The sequence below is a fragment of the Odontesthes bonariensis genome, chromosome 23, assembly GCF_027942865.1.
Source record: "Odontesthes bonariensis isolate fOdoBon6 chromosome 23, fOdoBon6.hap1, whole genome shotgun sequence".
Taxonomy (NCBI): Eukaryota; Metazoa; Chordata; class Actinopteri; order Atheriniformes; family Atherinopsidae; genus Odontesthes; species Odontesthes bonariensis.
Window position 1 is genome coordinate 22,404,807 of NC_134528.1, and position 24,070 is coordinate 22,428,876.

Sequence of the window (24,070 nt, forward strand, 5' to 3'; positions counted from 1 at the left end):
GGACAGGAAGTTGAATAACTTTTTATTTTTCGGTTAAAAAATAAGCATTTCTTGCATTTTGCGACTACGGAGGTCACCGTTTTCAACTTCAAGCGTTCTGATAGATCATGTAAACTCTTAAAATGCCAAAAATTAGGACTTTACGTATGACAACAACAAATCCTGCAGACTGCAGCTTTAATCTCGTACAACAGTGAACGGGAAATCTAAATAAATAAAAATAACTGAATATTTATTCGCAGTAATGATAATATGCAACGTTAATATGCGTATCTTTGCACATTGTATGTATATTACGCATTTTAAACGTAACATACACGACCTGTTTAAATGTTAATATCAGCACGTTCCGGTTCAATTCGACGTCATTTAAAAAACGTTGCGAAAGCACGTCTTCCGCCTGCTACCGGGAACGCGCAGGCGGTCTTGAACGTCCCCCCCTGCTTCTCATTGTGCAGCCGAGGAAACGTCGGAAGCTTTCGACGACGTCGGTATGAAATGGCAGAAACTGACTGTGTCGCGGAAGCACCGAGATTAGGTTACGTAGAAGCTACACATGTTTTTGGCGGTGATCCTGATTTACTAAATTGAAGGAAACGGGAGTGTGTCCGGAGCAAAAAAAAGAGGATTAAAGACCAGTTTTTCCGACCCCCCACCACCACAAAAAAAAGCCAAAACCCGTCCAGGTTGTGTGTCCGGCAGGCAGCGAGCGGCGACAGTGGGTCGACACTGTTGGAATTAACCGGAGAGGGGTGAGCTCTGCACATGGATTTTTCTCCCTCTGGGACGTGTTATTGTCAAGTGTTGGGGGATGGGGGACAGCCGAATGTGGGCCACACGGTGTAATTTTAAATAGAAGTTGCTATAACAATTACGGTGACCACCACAACAGGCAGGACAGGTCTGGCCTAAAAGGGTACGAGGCAGCCACACTTGAGTGGCTACAGAGGGAAGCACGCTACTGTAACCTATCTCTGTCGGTGCTACACACACTTTTGCGCAGCTTAACACCGTGAATGAGCTTCGGGTCTTATTGGGTGTCATAGAACTTGTAAAAAGAAAAAAATCTCAACAAGAACGGTGTGACCTCCACTCTGTGCTCACTACGATAACAGCCTCCATGTAAACAGAAAGCACCGTTGACGCCTTTGAATACACCCTGTTTCCAGCTAGCATCAAGTTTGCTGCGTTTAGTCAGTGCTGTGGAGTTATTTTAGCTTCGGCTGTCACCTAACTCAGTTGCTGCATTGGTGGGTTTACACTGCATGTAAACAGCAACAACACTATGAGTGGATGGGATAGAAGCGCCCGGCATTTTCCAAGGCGGCAAAGCTTTGTGTTTTTGTGTATTTTTTTTCGTGTGCAAAGGTCTCAACTGGTTTTACAGACCTGGAGTGTGAATCAAGAGTGTGAATTCCCTTTTTCTTGGCAATTGCATAATGCTGCACCTAATGGTGAGCTCACCTATCAGGTCAGAGGAGTGTGAAGCGTGATGTTCCATCAGGTTATTATTAGTGATATCATTTACATCTGGTCATCACTGGGGCACGCAGAGTGCGACTGTTCCAGAGTTCAGCCTGTGTGTGTGTGTGTGTGTGTGTTTCCCAGTAAATGCATTTCACTTGCACTATCGATCTCGACTGCTTCAGGAGTCCTGCTTGGGCGCTGGAGCACCCAGACTGCACTGCTCAATTGCTACTGAGGTGCTGGAAGCAGCCTGCCAAGAGAACAGTGGTGATCAATCGAGTGCACCAAGAAATCTGACCCCTGCACCAAAAAGAAAAAAAGAAGAGAAAGGTGGGATTGTGAGTTCTGGCTGACCCATGCAGTATGTGGGCAAGCAGTTCGTCGATACTGACAGATTACTTTGGCCTATTTATTTTTTTGCGCATTGTCATCTTTCTGTTCATTTCTGAATCTCTCCATGTTGACCTTTAAAAGGACCGTGCTAGTCTTCTCACCCACCCGCAGGTGTACCCCACCTCTCGTCCAAAGGCTGTTTAGCTAGTTTCCATTCCCCCCCAGCAGCAATAGAGAATAGATGGATGGGTGGAGTCATCGCCTGGTAGCATGCCCAGCTTGTCCTGCTCTAAACTGGTGGCTGGAGCCATCTCTGAAACAAGTAAAACAAAGGAAACAGCACGTCACGGTTGTGCGAGGGTCACTCTCGGGTTCAGGTCCTCCCCCGTAAGGTGGGATGCTTCTCCCGTTGCTCCTCCCTGCCTGCGCAGATGCGCTTTGCCTGCGCAGATGCGCTTTGCATGCGCAACCCACGTCTCTGTTGACGTGAGACTAAGAAATTGAACGCACACATTTAAAATGTGTGAATAAGGGTTCCTAAATGATTGGCAAAGGAGTTGGTAGAAAACAAACAAAACATTTTCCCACTTTTTGTTTGTATTTTTTGACAATGAATTAAAAATAGAAACCGCAAAGGTATTTTTTTCCGCATTCGGGGATTAACAAAAATGTAACTGAATTTCCCTTCGGGCTTAAAGTTGAAGACAAACACAAGCTTAGAAAATTGGCTGTTTAGGAAAAAAAAAAAAAGTCTTAACAGTGTTCCAATTTCAACGTACGTAATATTTCCAGCATCCGCTTTTGATAACACTTAAAGTTAGGATGCCGGATTGGACATTATTACAAAAATAGTATCTGTAAACATGACTATGATCAATCTTAACATGTTTTGCAGATGAAAGGTGGCTATTGTATACGTACGTGGTGGAAGTAAAAGACAAAATCAATATTTCCAAGAAAATTGATTTGAAACTGCAAATTATCGCCTTAAGCAAAAATATAATTGTTTTACGATATCGTGGTGTTGTAAAAATGGGTCTAAAATGCGTTTAACCCCTTAGCGTTTCAACGTTGCATATTTCACGACAAAAAAACAGACCCTCTTTTCTATGTACCTACATGTGTTTTACACTGTTGGAAAGCTAAAGTTCCCGAGATTCAAATGATGTACCATGTGCCATTTCAGGATGCAGTCATAACTGTAGACACAGTGTCAAACCAGTCGCAAATACAAAAAATTATGCAACTAGCCTATGGAGCCTCTCGGTATTCTAAGAACAGACACGACTCCAACAAAGACGGTCCTGTTACGTTGGCAAGGATCCAGTTAATGTGCTCCAGTAAAATAGTCAGTCCACGAGTCTTTCGAAACTTTCTAAATTTCCGTCGGACCGTTCTTCTACTCCAAATAATTCAAGAACAGCTTTAAATATTACTTGTGGGCAAAAACTACAGGAATTCTAATGAATTTTTACATGTTTAAATTAAAAACAATGTTTCCCCCTCGAACACAATCTAATTCCTGGATTACACATAGAGTAAACCATTGCATTGCATGACCTGATTGATTTTAGTTCAAGCATAAATGAGTCTAAGAATGATATTCAAAAAAAGGCTATAATATTAGTTCTATTCTGTCAGGTGACGTGTACATGCAAGTTGGGAAAGTGTAGGTGGGTGTGTCGACTTGTGTGTACTTCATAAGCTCACACTCATGCCCTGTCTTCATACGATACACAGTTAGCAAAGCTACCAGTGAGCTAGCAGGCCCTTTAGCCACATTTTTTAATTTTTTTTTTTAGTTAGGGTTCAAACAGTACACGTTTCGGGCATTATCGCTCTCGCTTCTTATTCATGGTGAATGGGGCGACCCTCTTGCAATGCCAAATTGAACTCTGGATTCTGTTGTTTAGCTGTGCTAGCGTAGCTTTTGGTGGAAAGTTAGGAATAGTTCAACTTTTCACATTTCTTTACAGCATCAAATGTAAGACCCGTTCGAGGTCTTGACTTTGACTGAACCATTGATTCTTTTCTTTTTCAGACTTTCTCTTGTCGCTTTGCTGCTGTGTCTGGGATCATTGTCCTGTTGATGACCCAGTTTCAGCCGAGCTTTAGCTGTCAGGCAGATGGCCTCACATTTGACTCTAGAATTCATGGTCTGGAAGTTCATGCTCTAGGACTTCACGGTCAATGTCTACAAGGCGTCCAGTTCCGGTAGCTGCAGAACAAGCCCAAATCATCAGCCCTCCACCACCGTGCTTGACAGTTGGTATGAGGTGTTTGGGCGGCCATCTTGTGTTTGGTTTTCTCCAAACGTGCCGCTGTGCATTACGACCAAACATCTCCACTTTGGTCTCATCTGTCCACATGACATTGTTCCAGAAGTGTTGCAGTTTGCTCAGATACAACTTTTTAAACCTAATCTGTGCAGCCATGTTCTTTTTTCGAGAGAAGTGCCTTTCTCCTGCAACCCTTCCAAAACAAGCCATACTTGTTCAGTCTTTCTCTAATTATACTGTCATAAACTTTAACATTCAACATGCTAACTGAGGCCCGTTGAGTCTGAGATGTAGCTCTTTGTTTTTTTTTTTTTGCAGTAACACAGTCTGACCTTGGGGTGAACTTGCTGGGAAGAAAATGAAAGGCAGCCTTTCATTTTCACTCGTGAACGTTCTTTTCCTCTGTGGAATGATGATCTCCATGTTGTTTGGAAATGGCCTTATAGGCCCCAGTCGCTATCACTCTGACTGAAGGTGCACACTTTGCAGAGAAAATCCAAAGCTGCCGGTGGACTCTAATCAGGGTTGCCCTGATAACTCGGAGCTGTTTGATGTCTGCAAGAATCTTGCTGCATACAGAGGGAGACAGCCAGTTGGAGATAGATCGTCTCCCAGGAGAGACTGTGATGGACAGCTGTGGGGGCGAGGATCTGGACAGGGCTGCCAGTTCAAAAGCCATATCTGGCTCCCTTTGATGCAGCTATCTGTTCATTTTCATGTGGCTGTCAGAGACTCAGTATCCCCACAGTCAGTTTCTCGGGTGGTTGATGGGACGTCAGTGATTCCGATGCGACTTTATCGTGTGTTCTTGTGTGAAATGTCGGAGGTTTATCGGTGCTGTTGATCTCAAAGACCCTCGACTCCGGTTGGTGCTCTGTGGTGTGATAGATGAATGATTGCTGTGGTCCTGTCATTTGTATCTACGATTTAATTTTTTTTCTTTTTTTTTTGACAAACATGTAAAATGCACTAGAATACTGAGCCTGCGAACTGAAACACCATTCCGCCCTGGCTTGCAGTCTAACGGTGGGCCACAACTCGATCCTCAGCCCTCTAACAGCTGATGTTAACAGCCTGACACTCTCTTGTCAGATCGCTGAGCCCCATTTTCACACGCAGTCAGCCACAGATCCTGAAACTGTCTTTGCTCAGGGCGCAGTGACGTGGCCGTGCTGCTCTGTGATGAGTTTAGACCACCTTTTTTTTGTTCTTCTTCTGCAGGGTCTAGGTGCAGGTGCGTACGGAAACAGGGGACAAATACGCACTAACATTGACTTTATTTGAAGTGACGGTTTCAGAAAGCGTGTCAGAAGTAGCCTCATTTTATTTCTGTCCCCTCCGCAGCCGGATAATTCTGGCTAATTAAGCTTCTGCTTGTTGAGTAAGGCTAAATATTTCATGAAAAGGGTGGAAGTTACTTTATACAAGGAAAGGATAATTACTTCAGGGGCGCTGTGTGCAAACAGCTGAGTGATGGAACAGGCAGGGAGTCGTGACGATTTCCCCTGCAGATGAAACACTTTGGTGGTTTTTACTGATGTTGATGTGCACACATTTAGTCAAAGGAATCGTAAATGTTGGACCTCTACATGGAGTACCTCTGGCCCAGGTATTCCTTTCCTCACCTTCAAGCAGATTTAACATGGAAGAACTATCTGCAGGGGAACTCCTTCTCGGAGAGTTTTGATGATGGAGAGACGAGCTGCTGCACCCTGACTGGTCCAGCACCCAGTTGGAGGTCGTTCTTCTCGCTACGCACGACTAGGCCTGTCGCGATATTCAATAAATCAATTGATCGCATGATAATAAAATTAACTCGATAATTTTTCTGCCCGCGATAAATGCCATTTGCATGCTTGTTTGTTTTCCTCGTCTCTCTCTCTCTCTCTCTCCCACTCGGGTCCTTAAGAGTAACGATGAGTGAACCCTCATGTCAGTCACTTGTCAGTCGCATGGTGTGTGGGGAAGCGGGACTACTGGCGTAGCCTACCACAGAGTGCAGCTAAAGACCCGTGTGAGAAGTATACCGGTAGGCACTGGGCAGAGATACTCATTATGCGGCTCCTCAAGCTTGAATTGGTGGCTCACACTCGCATAGTAGCTTATAACAATATGGTAACAATAACATACAGCGAATACTGCACAGTATTAAGTATTTTAATTAAGTTTGTGTTTTTGTAATATTAAGTATTTTTATTAAGTATTAATTAAGGCTTAATGGTGTTTCCTAAAGGGGGCTCTGTTAAACCTGGCAACGCAGCCCGCTTAAACCACCGTCACACTTGACCGCAGTGCACGCTAGCTCCTTTAGCCAGCGTGAGATGCAGGCACAATGCATGGTTTTCAATTAAAAAATGGCAAAAACTAAACGAAAATCAGCATGAAGACGCCAGAGAGGGGAAGAGCAGGCAAACGTCGGGTGTACCGCGAGATGCATGGACAATGGATCGGTTTTTAATAAAAAAAAATACAAATACAACATGAAGAAAGTCAAGGACATGCATGCCAGCTTCAGCTCATCCCAGTATTAAGGCAAATGTGGTCTTAATTGAAAATGTATTGGTTGTTGTTTTTTGTGGGATGTTTTATATGTAGAAATGCATATTTGCAAAAGGGGACTTAGTATGTTGTCGTAAAAGTGAGTCTTCCCTTGATTTTGCTCTGGCAATGTGGCTCTTGTGAAAAAAATAGTGAGTATCACTGCTCTAGGCAGAGAGAAAGCTAGTTGCGAGTTCGAGTAGGCTACGCCTAATAAAGACAAAAAAGATGGAACTGGTTTCTAAGCCAAACGCGACAGCTACAGTGTGGCATTTCGGATTTAAACCGAATGCCCATGGTGAACCACTGAACGTGTGCGAGTCGGGTGTGTGGCATTTGTTGGAAAACAGTCGCAATCAAAAGCGGCAACACAACAAACATGCATATGCATCTAAAACACAATCATCCGCTGCAGTTTTCCCAGTTGGGGGAAAAAAAACACAACAAGTTGTGCCGTCTTCCTCTTCCCGACAGAGCACAGTCACTGGGGCGCTTAGTCGACAAACGAAGTACAAACAGGACCGTGTGAAATGGATTACACTCACAGACAGTGTAGTTCGCTTCATTGCTAAAGAGGTGCTGCCCTTTAGCATCGTCGAAAAGCCAGCATTTCAACGAATGCTGCAAACATTTGACAGATATTCTTTAAAAATAAAAGTTTATTTCTCTTTGAAGAGGTGTACCTGCATTTTTATACCATTATCATTGTATTAGATGAAATCTAATCGCTTATCGCAATAATTTCTGAGACAATTTATCGTCCAGCAAAATTTGTTATCGTGACAGGCCTACGCACGACGCAGGCGCCAAATAGGACTGTTCCAGAAAGGGGTGCCAGTAAACTGTCAGCCGCTGTCACTTCAAGTTAGAATGAGCTCGTGTCATTTCTCGAGCTGAATTCACACAGATCCACTTGGGCTGTAGGATAAAGTATCTGTGTTCAGTCTCGTCTGTGATGTAGAACCCTTTCTTCGTCCCTGCGCCCTCAGCACTGTCGCTCAAGCTGCAGATTCTGCACCGGGAGAGCGAAAGCGGGGCAAAAGAAATAAAGATGACGAGAATCAGGAGGGATGAAACACCAATGGAGGAAATGAGTAGATACAGGGGGAACTATGTTTAGAGGAGACAGACAGGCAGGGAGGTGTGGTTGTAATGCTTGGATGCAAACATCAGGTTCTGGCAGGCTGACCATTCGGGTTATCATCTCGCATCAAAGATGCCGCTTCAAGCAAAAAGAAAAAGGGCACGATCTGAGGAGTGGTTTCACCTACGAATAGAGAGGTGAGAGAAAAGGGAAAAAGCGAACTGATCCAGAAAGGGGGAGGAATCCCATCGTGGCACGTACAGCTCATCAGCACAGAGCCTACCTCCTCAGCACGATGCTCCAAATCTCACTAATGATTTGCCATCTTCGTACCCAACGCTAAACCCCGCTTCCTGCTGCCTTTGCGCCCGGGACGCTGCTCCATCCCGCCACTCTTGGGTTTCAGATCGCTCCTCTAGCTCGTATGACGGATTGCACAGTCGCAGCAGTCATTATAATTGATAACCCTGCCTCTAGCGAGGGATGCACGGACAGTTTGATTCTTCCCAGCCACTGACTCAGCAGCTCTCTTTAAGGAGTGCTTGGAGTGGCTCTTAATGCAGATAATTGTGCTCAGCTTTTATTACAAGTGGTCCACAGTTAACACCAACCGTGTGAGTGTTTCATTCACTGATTGCGGTTTATAATTTCACCAGCCTGCACTATAAAAAAAAAGAATACATTCATTTTCCATAATAGAAATGTAATGGTTACCTTTACTTTTACATGGGATTTTGTGTTTTATGTTAACATGTTTGATCACAATTAAATTTCATTTAAATGTGCTCAAGTCCTGATAGAACGCTTACGCATTAGTTTGAAATTCCCTCGGCGTCCCTACTCGCACATTTTTAGCATTACCCATAAAGCCTTGCAGTGGGTAAGATGTGTGGTTTTTGTTTTTAAAGTTCAGTTTGGAGGTTTGCGCATTAATCCTGTGCATTTTAGTATTGTGTATGCCGGGTTTTTTTGGGCTTAGGGGTGTTTTTTACATTTTTTTAAAAAATTTTTTATTTTATTGGGCTTTTTGGTTGGTGGGCATGGTCAGCGATTTGGTTTGCACTCTGGGTCTTGAGTTCAGTGTCTCTAGTATTAAAGCTGCAGTCGGCAGGTTTTCAAAATTGCGAGTCTAAAGTCGGAAAATTCGAACTGATACAACTTTCAGGTCCCTCCCCCAACCTCGAACAAGCTCCGAATCGCCCCCCAAACCCCTCCCCCTCTGTGGACGAGGTTGTGCACGTGAGTTTACACCAGTGTGAGCGCACACAAGCTGGGGCAGACTCACGCTCAGCAGTGTGTGCACAAGCTGTGATTGACAGGTAGGATTCCTCCACCCTAACTTGATTGGTTAAAAACAGCCGGGAGCGCTCGATTTTTGCAAGCATGATTACAGGCTTCAGAGGGAGCTACAGATTTCGTTATTTTTCCTAAACAGCCTATTTAATATTCTACTTCCAGAATCCCATGACAGTTCAAGCTAATATGACTAAAAAAAAGTTGCCGACCGCAGCTTTAACCGTATTGCACTTGAATTTAACTCGTCAGTAATCGAATACAAAATTAATTTGAGTGAAATTCTGATGAATTTGAGAAGGTATTACAAAATTTTTTTTAAGGGAAATGAAACAAAGTTTTTGACGTTAATTTGATGTATTTCCACCGTTCGGTGTTGTTTTGACATGTAAATTCTTTATCTTTGATCTTAGTTATTCTTTTTTTCTCCCCATATTCAGAAAACAGGGAAAAACCAGTGAAATTACTCAGAAAACATCATATTTTTTTTTTTTTTTTTTGTTTTACAGGGAAGTTTCCATTCAAATGCAGTGCAAGTTTTTAAGGTAAACAGTAGGTGGCGCTAATCATCCAAATGAATGCATCTGAGCTAACGGAAGAAGAGGACGTCATTTTGACGTCTATAAACGTGACTTATTTATACAGTCCCTGACAAAAGTCTTGTCACTTATCCATTTTGTAGAAACAACAGCTTATAACCTGACATCAGGAATAGCAAAGAATGCAGTCTTACATGCCTCCCAGAGTTCATCAAGATTCTTTGGTTTGGTCTTCCATGCTTCTTCTTTCATTCTACCCCAGACATGCTCAATAATGTTCATGTCTGGTGACTGGGCTGGCCAGTCTTGGAGCACCTTGATCTTCTTCGCCTTGAGTAACTTTGATGTAGAGATGGAAGTATGTGATGGAGCACCATCCTGCTGCAAAATTTGACCCCTTTTATGGTTGGGAATGTAAGAGGTAGCTAGTACTTCTTGATATTTTAGGCTATTGATGTTGCCTTCCACCCTGCAAATCTCTCGCACACCCCCATACTGGATGTAACCCCAGACCATGATTTTTCCGCCACCAAACTTAACTGTTTTCTGGGTGAATCTTGGATCCATGCGGGCACCAGTAGGTCTCCTGCAATATTTGCGGCGGCTGTGATGTAATTCAACCGAAGATTCATCTGAGAAATCCACCTTCTGCCACTTTTCCAGCGTCCATCCATTTAGCAGGCTGTGGGCCTTGGCAAAGGCCACACGTTTTTTTAATTGCCTTTTGTTTAGTGCTGGTTTCTGGACACTGACTCGACCATGGAGGCCATTTCGAGACAGAATTCTACAAACTGTTCTGGTTGACACAGGGACTTGAGGTGACCAGGCCTGGTGGAGCTCTGCTGCAGTGGGAAAGGGGCTGGCCTTGGATTTTCGAACCAAGAAACGGTCCTCCCGAGCAGTTGTCTTGCGGGGTCTGCCGGAGCTGGACTTGTCAAAAACATCTCCAGTCTTTTCAAATCTTTTTCTTATTCTTTGTACTTGACGCTGAGACACATTGAAGGTGTCAGCCACCTCAGCAGTGGATCTGGTCTTCAGCCTCTTGATAATCAACGCTTTGGTCTCAGGGTGAATCTTAGGCATGTTGTCAGAGGTCAAGTTGCAGTTGATGTGAAGGTCTGGTGTGCTGGGGTTCTTTTTAAAACACACCCACTAATTGATTTATCATTTATTGATCACGGGTGTGGCTGTAATCTAGGATTGGGGACATCATATGACAAGGTGACAAGACTTTTGTCTTTGCAAAAACTGACTCAGTGGGCTTTACCAAGCTGTAAACGTTAGAATGCTTTTCAGCAGTTTCATTTGGCTCCAAAACATTATTTCAAAAGCTGTTGGGATTGAAATTAGCCATTTTTTGTAAAAAAAAAAATTGATTAGACATATATTTGAGGGGCACTTAAGGTCAACTTGTACCTAAGCGACAAGACTTTTGTCAGGGACTGTAGTTCTCTTGCTTTTTGCAATCAGGGTTTTTTTTTTTTTTTCATATTACGTGCTAAAACAGGTGGTTGGAAACGCATTTTAATGACTGTGACTGATGACCGGCGCTTGACACGCAGAAACTGTTTCTAGACTTTGTTGGCTGACGGTGACGTCTGGCTCACTTCACTCTGGGCTCCAGTTTTCTTTGTGAAAAACACACTGGTGGCGTGTCACGTGAGAACGTAATCTCTTCCTCCTTGTCACACAGGTTTTTGAGAGGCAACCTCCACTTGGATGCTCAGCCACAGTGTTCGTCCAAGGCTTCACCATGAACCGGAACAAGCGTGAGAAGGAGTACTACAGTATAGATGTGGGGGATTCGACTTTTATGGTCTTAAAGCGCTACCAGAACCTCAGACCCATTGGATCCGGAGCACAGGGAATAGTCTGGTGAGTAGAGAGTCAAAACAATATTCTAACAATCCTCGGCCATCTCAGCAGTGTGCCACAAATGGCATTATTTCCTTAGGCTGTGTTCGAAACCGCATACTACATACTACATACTTGCAAACTGCATACTTCCATTCTGCATACAGCATACTGATCGATCGGACAGTATGCAGAGCGTTTACCCAAAATGCATTTCGCTCCTGCCCGAGCCGAAATCAGCCGGCCTGAAGCTGATTTCGCTTAAGCTCTAAACTCTGTAAACTTTGGCAACATTTGAAACATTTTCAGGCGAGAAAGTAGTCGTTTAGATCCCCAAGGTGTTGAAAATCTGACAAAATACCGGCTATTTACAATTTTGTTCCGACGAAATCGGCGCTGCCTTTTATCATAGGGAAAGCCATTATGATACAATTGGTGCTTTTGTTTTGAAAACTGGGAGTGAACCTACCCTCGTTGTAGCTAGCTTGAAACTGCCGTTTTGATAGGAAATGACGATCGGCGATGTCACGTTACGTTGCATTTTGGGTAGTTTGAGTATGAGTAGTAACCTCATGATGCATGCTCAACATTTCGGCGAATCTAGTATGCATCCGGGAACTTCTCGCTTACTCAAACTCGCATACTAACTCAAAAAGTTAGTATGAGTAGTGGGAGTAGTAGGAGAAGTATGTGGTTTCGAACACAGCCTAACGGTGCGTTCACACCAAACGCGATGCGAATATTCGCACCGCCTTCATCGCGCGATCGTTGCCGCGGGTGTAAATTAAATTCCATCGCCTCAAACGCCTCTTTCGCGCGAGTAAAAAACGAGTGAATAGCTCAAGGGGCTATCCATGGCTGATCGCGTCCTTGTACCTGCTGTGGCAGTCCGAGATTCGTCTGAAACGCACACGCCGTCGTGTCTGGATCAGTGACATCATCCGGTGGTGCATTCAGCTCGGATAATTTCATCGCCTTCTCCAGGAGTTGCGTCTGGATGACGGCCGCCTCCAGCGGCACCCCAGGCCCACCAGGACCCAGCCCGACGACCCGCTTGGGAGGACCGGCGCCTGCAGCCGGCGTCCCGCCGAGAGATCACGGCACCGATCCTCCCGAGCAGGCCACCAAACTGGGTCCCGGCGAGCCCGAAACACCGCTGGAAGCGGCCGCCACGGGAGGATCGGTGCCGTGATCTCTCGGCGGGACGCCGGCTGCAGGCGCTCCGCAGCTGGGCCGAGAGATCGCGGCGCCGGTCCTCCATGAGTTCCGTCTGGATGACGGCCGCCTCCAGCGGCACCCCAGGCCCACCAGGACCCAGCCCGACGACCCGCTCGGGAGGACCGGCGCCGCGATCTCTCGGCAGGACACCATGCCACAGGCGCCCCGCAGCTGAAACGGAGCCGTGGCCCAGCTGCGGAGCGCCTGCAGCCGGCGTCCCGCCGAGAGATCACGGCACCGATCCTCCCGTGGCGGCCGCTTCCAGCGGTGTTTCGGGCTCGCCGGGACCCAGTTTGGTGGCCTGCTCGGGAGGATCGGTAGCTACCGTGATCTCTCGGCGGGACGCCGGCTGCAGGCGCTCCGCAGCTGGGCCACGGCTCCGTTTCAGCTGCGGGGCGCCTGTGGTTGGTGTCCTGCCGAGAGATCGCGGCGCCGGTCCTCCCGAGCGGGTCGTCGGGCTGGGTCCTGGTGGGCCTGGGGTGCCGCTGGAGGCGGCCGTCATCCAGACGGAACTCCTGGAGAAGGCGGTGATTTAATTATTTTTTTTTATTTTGTCAGGGACCATGTGCAAAGTACATTAATTACAAAGTAAAGAGATGACCTGCACCAGATTGTAGCTTAGAAGCTAATTTCCATCTGCAGTCCCATCTGCATGTCACAGACAGCGCCTGTCCATCTGTCTCCACGTCACTGTCGTCCAGAATCTCAACGCTGATAGGCTGTCTGGCGCGAATATTTCGCCAAAGTTGGATTTTTTTGAACTCGCGCGAATCGCATATTTTCACTCGCGCGGCGGCCACCGCATCACCGCACCGCCTCACCGCTCCTCACCGCGCCCCACCGCGCCGCCTCATCGCGCCGCCGGCTCGAATCCGCGTCTAATCGCGTCTTTGCATTGACTTTGTATGTAATCGCGTCGCCCGACCGCGTCTGGTGTGAACGCACCGTAAGTCTTATTGATGTTGTTGTTGTTTTTTTTTTAGATTAACTGCCAAATGGGGGCAGTCAGAAGACATCCAGATCCATTTCTTTCAGCACAAACTAACTGTTATAAACTCATCTGTCATTAGTCTTTTAGGATAGTAAGAAAGTGAGACGTACAAGCATCAGTTGAGAGTTCAGTTTGCCACGTGAGGGATAGTCACAAAACGCCAACATCTGCTGTCGGCTCTGTGCAGGAACATGTGTTTTTAGTTTTATTATCAAGCTTGTCTGTCTGTTCTGGCTGGGTTGTTTTTGCTTTTAAACGAGAACATCTGCTGAGCGAATTGAGGAATAGCCACTCGCTACATGCTAAACCTGTTTCATTCGACGGTGACGTCAACGCGACGCAGCAATGCTCCGAAACGAAACTACTGCCGCATCCTGGAGCGAATGTTCCTCTGTCTCAGAAGGGTCAAATTATTGGTCTCCATCAAGCAAACAACCCGATTTTAGCTCTTTCGGCTGTTTTCATCTGTTGTTTTTAAGGTGAAAGGACGGTGGTGACCAGTCACCTTTTAGGGGGAAATTTTGGCTGGTAAACCCAAAACTCGTACACACCTTTTTTTAAGTTCCTTTGAAGTATCTGAGCACTCCAACATATAAACCTGTGGTGCCCAGGGAAGGGTAAGAAAAAGAAGGGAAGACGGGACTTTAATGACATGCATGACTGTTGATATTTTTCCTCTCTTTTTTTTGGTTTTTCACCTCAGTTCTTCGTACGACCACAACTTGGAGAGAAACGTCGCCATCAAGAAGCTGAGCCGGCCCTTTCAGAATCAGACTCATGCAAAACGGGCCTACAGAGAACTGGTGCTCATGAAATGTGTCAACCACAAGAACGTAAGAACTGCAGTTTTATTTTTCGTTGTCCGATTGTTTCTCGGTGTCACTTAGCGTTGGAAATGCTAGGATTTTGTCGCGCAGATGTGGTTCCTATGACTGCAGGTTTGGTGTAAATCTTGCTGCAAACGTGCAAAGTCAGCCGTGTGCACGAATTGGCGCTGCCTCTTCTAGCTTCCTAGCGATAGATTAAGTACTGATATGGGTTGATATTCAGAGTAATAAAAAGAAATGCTACTGCAGGAACATATGTGATCTTTTTGAAGTCCAGAACACCACCCGTATTGCAATGAAGCACTAAACAACCACTTACACCCATAATCATCTCTCTAACTTAACTTTTTATTTCGGCAGATCATTGGCTTGCTAAATGTATTCACACCACAGAAGACACTGGAGGAATTCCAAGATGTGTGAGTATTAGAGCCAAAAAGAAAAAAAAAAAAAAACACTAAAACACTATGGGGCACGTCATTCTTGGGGCTTAGATGATTTTTTGGAATTGTGCGGTTTAGTTGGAGCTCTGCTTAGCGTTTTGTAATTTAGACGCGTGTGTGGTACTCAAATGAGTGTTTCAGTCAGTAGGTTACCGAGTGGAAATGTTTGTGAAATAACTGATAGTTTGTGGGATTGGGGTGTTGTCTTTGTAGCTGGGCAACAACTAATGATGTCACCAATGACGTCGTCAGTAGGTAACTGAGGTGAACTCTTTTGGTGGACAACATAGATCAAAACTCGCAGCCAACAAAGCCAAACAATTGACCAGACTTGGCGTCAAGGATTTGACACACAAAAATGTTCTCGACTTGAATTCGGGTGCATCAGTGCGTGCTGAACGGGTAACCTGCACATCCGTAAAGGCCGCATTGATGTAGGTTTTGGAGCAAAATATGCAGCTATCCAGACCATGTCTTATTCAAGGAAACCTTTGCTTATTTCAGCAAAATAATCCCAAACCACACTCTGGGTGCTGAACTGTCCTGCCTGCAGTCCAGACTCATTGCACTATGTTGGCGTCTTATGAGATGAAAAACACAACAAATAAGGCCCTGGAATGTTGAGCGGCTGAAATGATGCATTAATAAGCAAGGAAAGGAAAATATCTCACTTTCGCATTTTGTTAAAAAAGAAAAAAAAACTGCCGCTATTTTGCTGGCGTCATATTCCCAACAAGTTTATCATTCTCTTAGTTCCAACATTTGACATGTTGTCATTGCACTGTTGTCAGGTAGTTTCTTTTACTTTTAGTGCTGCAGCCTTTATTGAAAACAGGGCTGTATACACCAAACCCTCCATTTGTGTGGGATCTGCCTTCACATAAGAGCAACATTGTTTGTCCTTTCTATATCTTGAAGTTGACAAGACGTTTGTGTGAGTGGAAACGTGGAGATGTGGGGGAAGTGATGGTTTTGTGGAGCATGGCGTGTACATGATTAATGCCATCTTCTGGAAGCGTGTGTGTGTGTGTGTGTGTGTGTGTGTGTGTGTGTGTAGTTATGTGTGCATGTGAGTGAGAGATGATTGAGTTTGTGTGTTGTTGCACTGCTCTGTATGCCTGATTGGAGCTAAAAAGGAAACCGGACAAATCATTGCCAGAGGGTAGAAGGGCCGACTCGGAGTTGGAGGACGAGCTCTCCATTTGCTTGTGTGTTTACTTGAATGCATTTCGTGCATTACGGGATGCATCATGGTACACTGTTCAAATTTCTGAAAGTGTGGATTTAAGCCGACAGAAATGGGCACATACACTGAACCCTGCCATGAAAAAGACTTGTTTACGGTGTATTTTATCCATTAGGAGTGTTATGCACAAATATTCTACTTCTAACTCCATTGCCAAGATGTTTCTGTTATAAGTGGGGGAGGGGAGTATATAGTAGTATGTTTTGGGAAGGAGAACAACTACTTTGACTTCCCAAATACCAGGCAAGATAAGTGCAAATGGCATCCCGTGTGAAATAATTGGTGGTTATGCAAATTTTTTTTAACGCCTATGGTTTCCCTGCAGGTATCTTGTGATGGAGCTGATGGACGCCAACCTCTGTCAGGTGATTCAGATGGAGCTGGACCACGAAAGGCTGTCCTACCTGCTTTACCAGATGCTGTGTGGAATCAAACACCTGCACGCCGCAGGCATCATACACCGAGTAAGTTGTGCTAAAGCATAAACGTATCAGAGGTAAGATGAGCACAATCGGTAGCACTTATCACTTTGAGAAAGACTGTTCGGCAGTATTAATGCTTGCAAGTATGCTGGTTCAAACTGATATGCAACTTTAAATGAACATTTTAGAAACCCCCAACATTGGAAAGGCCAACTTAGCATCAACAGACTGAGGATCTATTATACAGATGGATTTTAAAAGTTTATCGTCCGGGTATACGTTAGTCTCTGCACTCAAGTATGCAACAGTTTTTAATTTCAGAAGCGTTTGAAAGTCTTGTGGGAGAGATAACAACTAAAGCGCTACCGAGCTCAGCTTTGGTCATCAGAGAGAGAGAAAACAAATTTGTTCTGCAAATTCAAATGCGTCGGCATGCTCATGTATTCATTAGTCATTCACACAGTATGCGATCCATGCACACAAATGAGATATCTGCAATCTCTGTTGTAAATTTTTTGTCAGACTTTCAGACGATTTGATAGCCTAGCAAGCCAGACCCGTACAGCAAAAAGCTGTACAGGGGTCTAGTGACGCTGGATAGCAGTGTGGGCGGGATAAACAAGATCTGTCTGTCAAGTTCAACGCCACGCAATAGGATGGCGCAACAACCAATCAGAGCGATGAAGAAGTTTTACGTAGTCAACACGACGTGGTTTGTAGTCTATGGCCTGAAAAGCTGATTTCTAAAAGCTCTAAACTCTGTAAATATATAACTTTAGCAACATTTGAAACATTTTCAGGCGAGAAAGTAGTCGTTTAGACCCCCAAGGTGTTGAAAATCTGACAAAATACCGGCTATTTACAATTTTGTTCCCACGAATTCGGCGCTACTAAAGCTAGCCGCAGTGAGTAACGCACTTCCGGTTTTGCCGTTTTGACTGCTCTCGTCCCGTTAACGGAATTTCACCGTTCAAATGCCTTACCGGAGAGTTTTGTCAGCTCTGAGACGAAGATCGGCCCGCCGTCTTCGGTACATCATGCTCGCAATCGACTGGGGAAAGCCTGTTCGCCGGGCGCAGCCATTGTTTACCTCTCTGGAACTTTTTTTTTTTTTTTCTTTTCTCTCTGGAACTGCACACTGAAACGTCGCACCTCTGTCGTCACTAGGTAGCCCGGCCTCCGACCCCGCTCCTCACGATTTGATTGGCTCGATTAAGTTTTGATTTGGAACCTCGCAAAACGACCACAAGTGACTAGACTAACCCCGGAGCAAATTCCATTTGCGGCCGCTAGGGGCTTCTAGATTTCTAGGCTAACGATTTGATGGAGCAAGGAGGTGTATCGGTGTGTTCCTGACAAAGAAGATGAATTGTCAAAAATGCTAAATGGCTAAAAAAAAAGTATAAGTGAATGTACAGACAACAGCTGCATGACAGTTTTACTCCACCACAAAGCAGATCTTATTCCACTTGGACTTCTGTCTTTACCACAGCAGGGCAAAGCTAAAGCACCAACAACAGCACCAACACAACCAAGAGCAGCCCACAGCTCAGATTGTTCCACATATATTTGATACCGTCAAATGCCGTAATGTAGGCGTTCCTTTGCTGAGCACCAACATATGGCGCTTTTCCACCAGCTCGCCTCGGCTTGGCGCGCTATTGCGTGTTTCCACTAGCACGCCGTACCTGCAACCGGCACGATTTTTCGTATCACCTCAGCCCTGGTTCCGAGCGGGCCGAAGCGTTACTAAAACGTGACGTCAGCCGACTGCCTTCCACTGATTGGGCGATGAGTGTCGTCACTGGAAGCATCATAACGCGGATAATAAAAGCTAGCGTTAGCAACCGTTAGCTTACCTCCAAACATCTTTTTGAATCTCGTAACAAAACTCTCCGGTACTTTTTAATACTGTTTTGTCTGGCGGCCAGGAGTCTTCTCTGGCTCTCTTCTCTTGCCTTCTGTGCGACAAAAAGCCACAGGGTGAGTAGCAACACGCGCAGCCGTGTTACGACGACCCCGCCCACTTCACACACTGTGAGGTGCTTTCTAGAACGTAAAGCAAAGTTAAAAGGCACATGTAAGTGTCCCTACCCCTCCATCCTTTCAGAGGTAAGGTGGCCCCTTTCTGCAGTGGTTATGTCGCCCTTCAGCTGGGCTTTTGGCACCTACCCTATCGGCAATTCTTTAAAAAATGCTGGGGTAGGGCCAATGTTCCCTCTAATTTTTCATGTGTCTGGGCATACACACAAGCTCCCTGAGGACACTGAGGACCACTGTGAGCAACATCAGATGTGCACGCTATGGCCACACACTGGTATCACACCAGTTTCACACCTGTTCAAAAGCTTGGATCATAGCAAGTTACACGGCTTATTAAATGAATCAAATCACAGCAGCAATTTCCATTAGTTTACTTTTGATATAAGCGATTTGGCCCACTTAAAATGAAAAAGACAAAAATCTTGTTTTTCATGAGATGTGTAGTATGTTATGTGTGAGAGTCATGCTTTGGCCATGGGAAGAGTCATGCTTGCAGCCTGCATGTTTTGCAGAGTAGACCTTTCTCACTCGAAAAAGGAAAAATCTCACCCAGTTTCACCGCTTGTTCTTCTATTTGCACATACTCAGACAGCCATTCCATCCTAAAAGAACCAGATTTCTTTTTTACTTTGGCTTGGTGAGTGGATGTGTCGCTGGCGCTGCCCGTTCGTTTCACCATGATAGGGGGCGTCTCTTAGCTCCTAACTCCGCCGCACTATCGTTAGCTCGCTAACCTGCACGGCGCGTATGGGGAGGGCACGTATGCAAGCACTATCAATGCTATGATTGGCTGCATAGCGTAAGTAAACCGTATCGTATCATTGGCTGAACACCTGGCACTCACTGCGTTACATTGAAAAATGGTACAGAAAAACACATTATTGGTCTAATTAATTAGATTAGATTAGGTTTTAGTATTAGATATTAATTAATACGTTCATGGTGAATTTTATTTTATGTACTTGATAGATTTTCTTGTGCGTTGGGAATGTGCGAGCAGTGCGCGATTGCGCAGGCGCGCAGCTTAGTGGGAACATGGGGTAGGGCCAATGGGTGGAATTGGGATTGAGCCTTCGTGTAAAAGAAGTGGTCACAGCTGGAGTTTTTTGCGCTAGTGCTTCCAGAAGCGGCATCAGTGGTACTGCACACAAACTTCCACATTAACTTCACATTCAACATCATTTCGTACAGTCGATAGTAAAACTGCTGTTTCTGCACTTCAGTTTTTCTGCGGCTTTAACAAAGAGCAGTAACCACCCACAGTCAGTTGGATACACTTTGACAGAGTGACAACCCTGTGTCAATCACCCTCGGTGAGATATCTAGCAGTAGATCAGTAGAGCTCATCTTGCTCTGTCAGCCAGAACTAATTGAGCTGCTGGCAGAACTTACCAGCCTCGTTTGCACTGGCACGGCTCAACACACAAAGCTTTCATAAGGTGAACGGATGCAACATGAGTCACGGCTCGCCAGAGATTCTCTTGTTCTCTCTCTCTCTTTTTCTTCTCTTCTTTTTGTGTGTTTGTGTGTGTGTTGTCTCATTGCTCTGTTGCCTCAGAAGATGAAAATGACTTGCTCTGACAAAGTTTTCTCATCTCTCAGGGCAGTGAAGTGTAACGGGCCGCAGTCATTTGTAGATTAAAGCCGCAGGCGATGAGCTTTTTAGCAGGATGCCTTATGGGTTGGAAATCCAGAGAGCTAGAGAGATAATGTCAGTTTAGCTTATCAGGATTATCCTCAGAAGGGGGTTGGGGTAGGGGGGGGCAATATATGAAAGTCGAGCTAAGTCAAATGTTTGTGTATTACAGCTCCAGAGATGCTGAAAACATTTCAGCCCTATTTGCTGGAATATAGTCCGTCCTTATTGTCTCACTCAGCTCGGTAACTCTTTCTGTGTTGTGTTTTGGTTACAGGACCTAAAGCCCAGTAACATTGTAGTGAAGTCTGACTGCACACTGAAGATCCTGGACTTTGGCCTGGCCAGGACAGCCGCCACAGGTCTCCTCATGACGCCGTACGTGGTGACCCGTTACTACCGCGCCCCTGAAGTCATCCTAGGCATGGGCTACCAGGCCAACGGTGAGTGGAGGAGCCCCCGGCCCTGACAGCACCCGGCCAATGAGGAGCTGCTGCTGCTGACCGGCCTGCTGCATGGCCCTCACCCCCTCCTCCCCCTGAGCTGTTTTAAGACCACTTCCCAAACACAGCCTCACACACACACACACACACTCCCTGTTTCTGCAAAGGTTGCGCTCAGGGGGGGAAATTGGCATGTGGGGTATCAGTGCTTTGTGGGGAACCTCCTGTCTGAGGACTCTGGTGCCCAGCAGTGCTTTAGCATGTGTTTGATGTTTTATTAAGAGGTTTGCTGGTCCTGAGCTCCACACAGCCTGGCGAAAAATGCCAGGATGAATACAGGCCCGTGTGCATGCTTCAGCAGTTTAGCTTTGCGCTCCTGCTTTGGATTTATCACTGTTTTTTTTTTAGATGGTAGACCTAACTAAAAATAAAAGCTCAACACATTGCCCATAACTGTTCACCTGAAGAAAGGGCCAAGAAAGGACTGGTATAAGGGTGAGCCCTCCTTTTCTGAATGCCAAGCTCTGCTAACTAGCTCCAGGCTCTAGTTTCATACTGCCCACAGGCGGGGAGGCCATTTCAATCTGTGCTTCTTAACATTTATTAGAAAAAATACCAATTTCTCTTCTCTAACTCGATAGACGCGTGTCTTGGTCTAACAGATGGACTGCTGGATATAAAAGCATGTAACCAATAGCCATTCACACGCATTTTTTTCTAAGCGGTTCTCCGAAAACAACCTTTCAGCCATCACGAGGTGGGTCCAAACGAGTCTTAAGGGTCCAATCAAAAACTTGAAACCAAATTTTTCCTGCTGACTTGTTGCATTTGTTGCTTATTCTCTTCTCCCTCCTTTTATGCTGCGCTTACGTAGTGGATATTTGGGCTGTGGGCTGCATTATGGCAGAAATGGTGCGCCACAAAATCCTTTTTCCAGGAAGGGATTGTATCCTTGAGCTGCTTGCAGCAGTGTCTGGCATTTGTTTCTCTCAAAGAAACTTAACACACATGAAGAAAGAAAGAAAAGAAAGGAAAGTTTGTCATACCCCCACCCCCACCATTAAATGCAACTATTAAAATTCTATTTCTCTGGTTTTCCTGACACCTCGACTCACAACCACCCACCTGCTCTCCCTACACAGACTGCCTTGAGGTGCCATGACTGTCGCACGAAAAAGAGCTGAAATAGAATTTGATAGTTTGCTCTCCCGTGGACATAAAGCCCCTCGTCTATCCTCTGAACTGCTTTACACGCAACCGAAAAAAAAAAAAGAACGTTCTTCTTCTTTTCTTTCTCTGTAGTGCTGAGAAAACCAACGCTTTGTGACGCAAAGTGAGCCTCCTAATCTGCGGCGTCACACATTTTGGTCGGCTGCAATGCCTGAGAACGTATCGGTTCCATCGTGAATTGCAGTGAGGATACACGGGGGGCGTTCTAATCTGTGTCCATGCAAAGAAACAAGACCTCGAGAGTCAATGTCTCGCCTTTCAAAAATGATGACTAAGCAGTTTTGTCTGGTTATGTCAAGTGAAAGGCTTGTGGGACCCTTGCCTCGGTGTGAGAATGCACTACGCCGCATGCAGCAAACGTTTGGTCCTGTTTCACATGCCCCCCCCCTCGCTCACATCATGGTTTTTTCCATCATAATCCTCCCTTTTGGTGTGCACTTTGGTTTTGGTTTGGTTTTGGTTTTGTCACTCCCGCATGCTAATTTGGTGGTTGTCAATTCATTTTTCAGTTGATGTCTGGTCTGTTGGCTGCATCATGGCTGAAATGGTCCGGGGTAGTGTGTTGTTTCCAGGCACTGATCGTATCCTTAAGTTGAACCGCCATCCAACCCCAAACCCCAACCCAACCCCCCCCCGAAATACTGTGCTGTCTCATCATTTGTCTCATGTCTTTGTTCACGTCTTTGTGCACGCGGGAAAAAAGCTACTGTGGCAGCTTAAGGAGCCGCGACGTTATTTTCGGCGTTGGCATTCATCGCGACACATTTGTGGGGGTGTACAGGTCCTGCTCCGTACAGCTGGTAAAGTCCAGGCGTAATAGGATAACGCCGATGTCGCTCTATTCCAATTGGGTGACGGCACGTCTGTGCAGCGTTCTGTAGGAGATGCACCAGTCTTCGTTTTGTAAGTAAAGTTGGTTATTCTGAAGGAACGCTGCAGGATCATGCTCGAGCAGATGATGGAGAAGACGGCGTAGTGCTCGGCTGCCAGAATTGTCACACCCACGGCTTTTACGTTCGCCTTAAATCGCCAGATATTTTATTTATTTTTAAATATCTGGCTGGTTTTAGCAGTTTTTAGCTGATTGGTGAAATCCGCGACAGTTTTTAGACGCACTAAGCTTCTCCCTCTTGATTTTAAATTTTTAAAAACATTTTTTTTATTATTTTGTAAAGACTGAACAAAGACGTCCAGGAGCATTTTCTGTATGTGTTACATCTGTATATACATGTGTGTGTTCGTCTTCAAGAAAAAAACGGCTCTATGTGTAGTTCTAGTATCTGGACTACATCAAGGTGAGCATCATCTGACCTGCAGTGCACAGTGCAGATGCTTAAAACTTTTCTTTTCTCAGTGTATTTATCCCGCCGCTTCCCCACGGGGGTTATGTGCAGATGAAATTTAGACGAGCATTTTACAAACCTATCCAAATCAGATATGGGTGCAACACACAGCAGACTTCAGCAGGCTCCTTTAGCCCAAACGCTGCCCACTGCTTTTCTTAACACCGCAACCGCAAGATATCGACCAGTGGAACAAGGTGATCGAGCAGCTGGGAACGCCGTCTCTGGAGTTCCTGATGAAGCTCAACCAGTCGGTGAGGACCTACGTGGAGAACCGGCCGCGGTACGCTGGCTACAGCTTCGAGAAGCTCTTCCCCGATGTCTTGTTTCCTGCTGACTCTGAACACAACAAGCTGAAAGGTGAGAGTGCCGGGGTCTTGTTAAGACCCTTTCAAATGTAGTGTCCGTGAAGAGTTGTGACCATTGTAAGAGCGTATTGATAAAATCCAGTGTGCCTTCTCCCCATGGCGTCACTTAGTGTTGTTCCAGATGTTTGCCACCCATCAAACATCTGCTGACAGCTAAGAGACGGATCATTATGCATCTCTCCCAGAAACCGACAGCTCAGGATCAACTTGTTTACTGTGGGGAGGAATTTACCTCGAGTGCGTCTTCATGTGTAGAAATGTTTTAGTTTTTTTTTTTTTATATATAAAGTAGCTCACCTTTTTGCTGTCCTCATTAAGATGTAGAATTATGTGACAACACTCAGCCGAGTGTTGGTTTAACTGCATCTTCTTCCTCTGCTTGCACCTCTGAAAGCTCCGATGACTCACGCTGGCAAAGGCTTCATACAGAATGAGTGATGATTAAGGTGGCTGCATGTCTCTGCCTTAGGAGG

At 45.5% G+C, this 24,070-nt stretch overlaps 1 protein-coding gene across 5 annotated transcripts in view; it reads left to right on the forward strand.

Annotated features, from left to right (window-relative positions):
* The first annotated feature begins 463 nt into the window (after positions 1 to 463).
* Positions 464 to 24,070, forward strand: part of mapk8b (mitogen-activated protein kinase 8b) — a 32,231-nt gene continuing 8,624 nt past the window's right edge. For 2 of the 5 annotated variants that reach the window (XM_075457889.1, XM_075457892.1), the window contains exons 1-8: positions 464 to 752; positions 11,227 to 11,408; positions 14,300 to 14,429; positions 14,784 to 14,842; positions 16,438 to 16,576; positions 20,491 to 20,656; positions 22,396 to 22,467; positions 23,407 to 23,589. In XM_075457889.1, the coding sequence (XP_075314004.1) occupies positions 11,287 to 11,408; positions 14,300 to 14,429; positions 14,784 to 14,842; positions 16,438 to 16,576; positions 20,491 to 20,656; positions 22,396 to 22,467; positions 23,407 to 23,589 (871 nt within the window). In that variant the 5' untranslated portion in view covers positions 464 to 752; positions 11,227 to 11,286. Of the gene's footprint in view, positions 753 to 1,632; positions 1,798 to 11,226; positions 11,409 to 14,299; positions 14,430 to 14,783; positions 14,843 to 16,437; positions 16,577 to 20,490; positions 20,657 to 21,530; positions 22,468 to 23,406; positions 23,590 to 24,070 lie in introns of those variants that run through there. The other 3 variants (XR_012768683.1, XM_075457891.1, XM_075457890.1) reach the window with 3 other exon arrangements.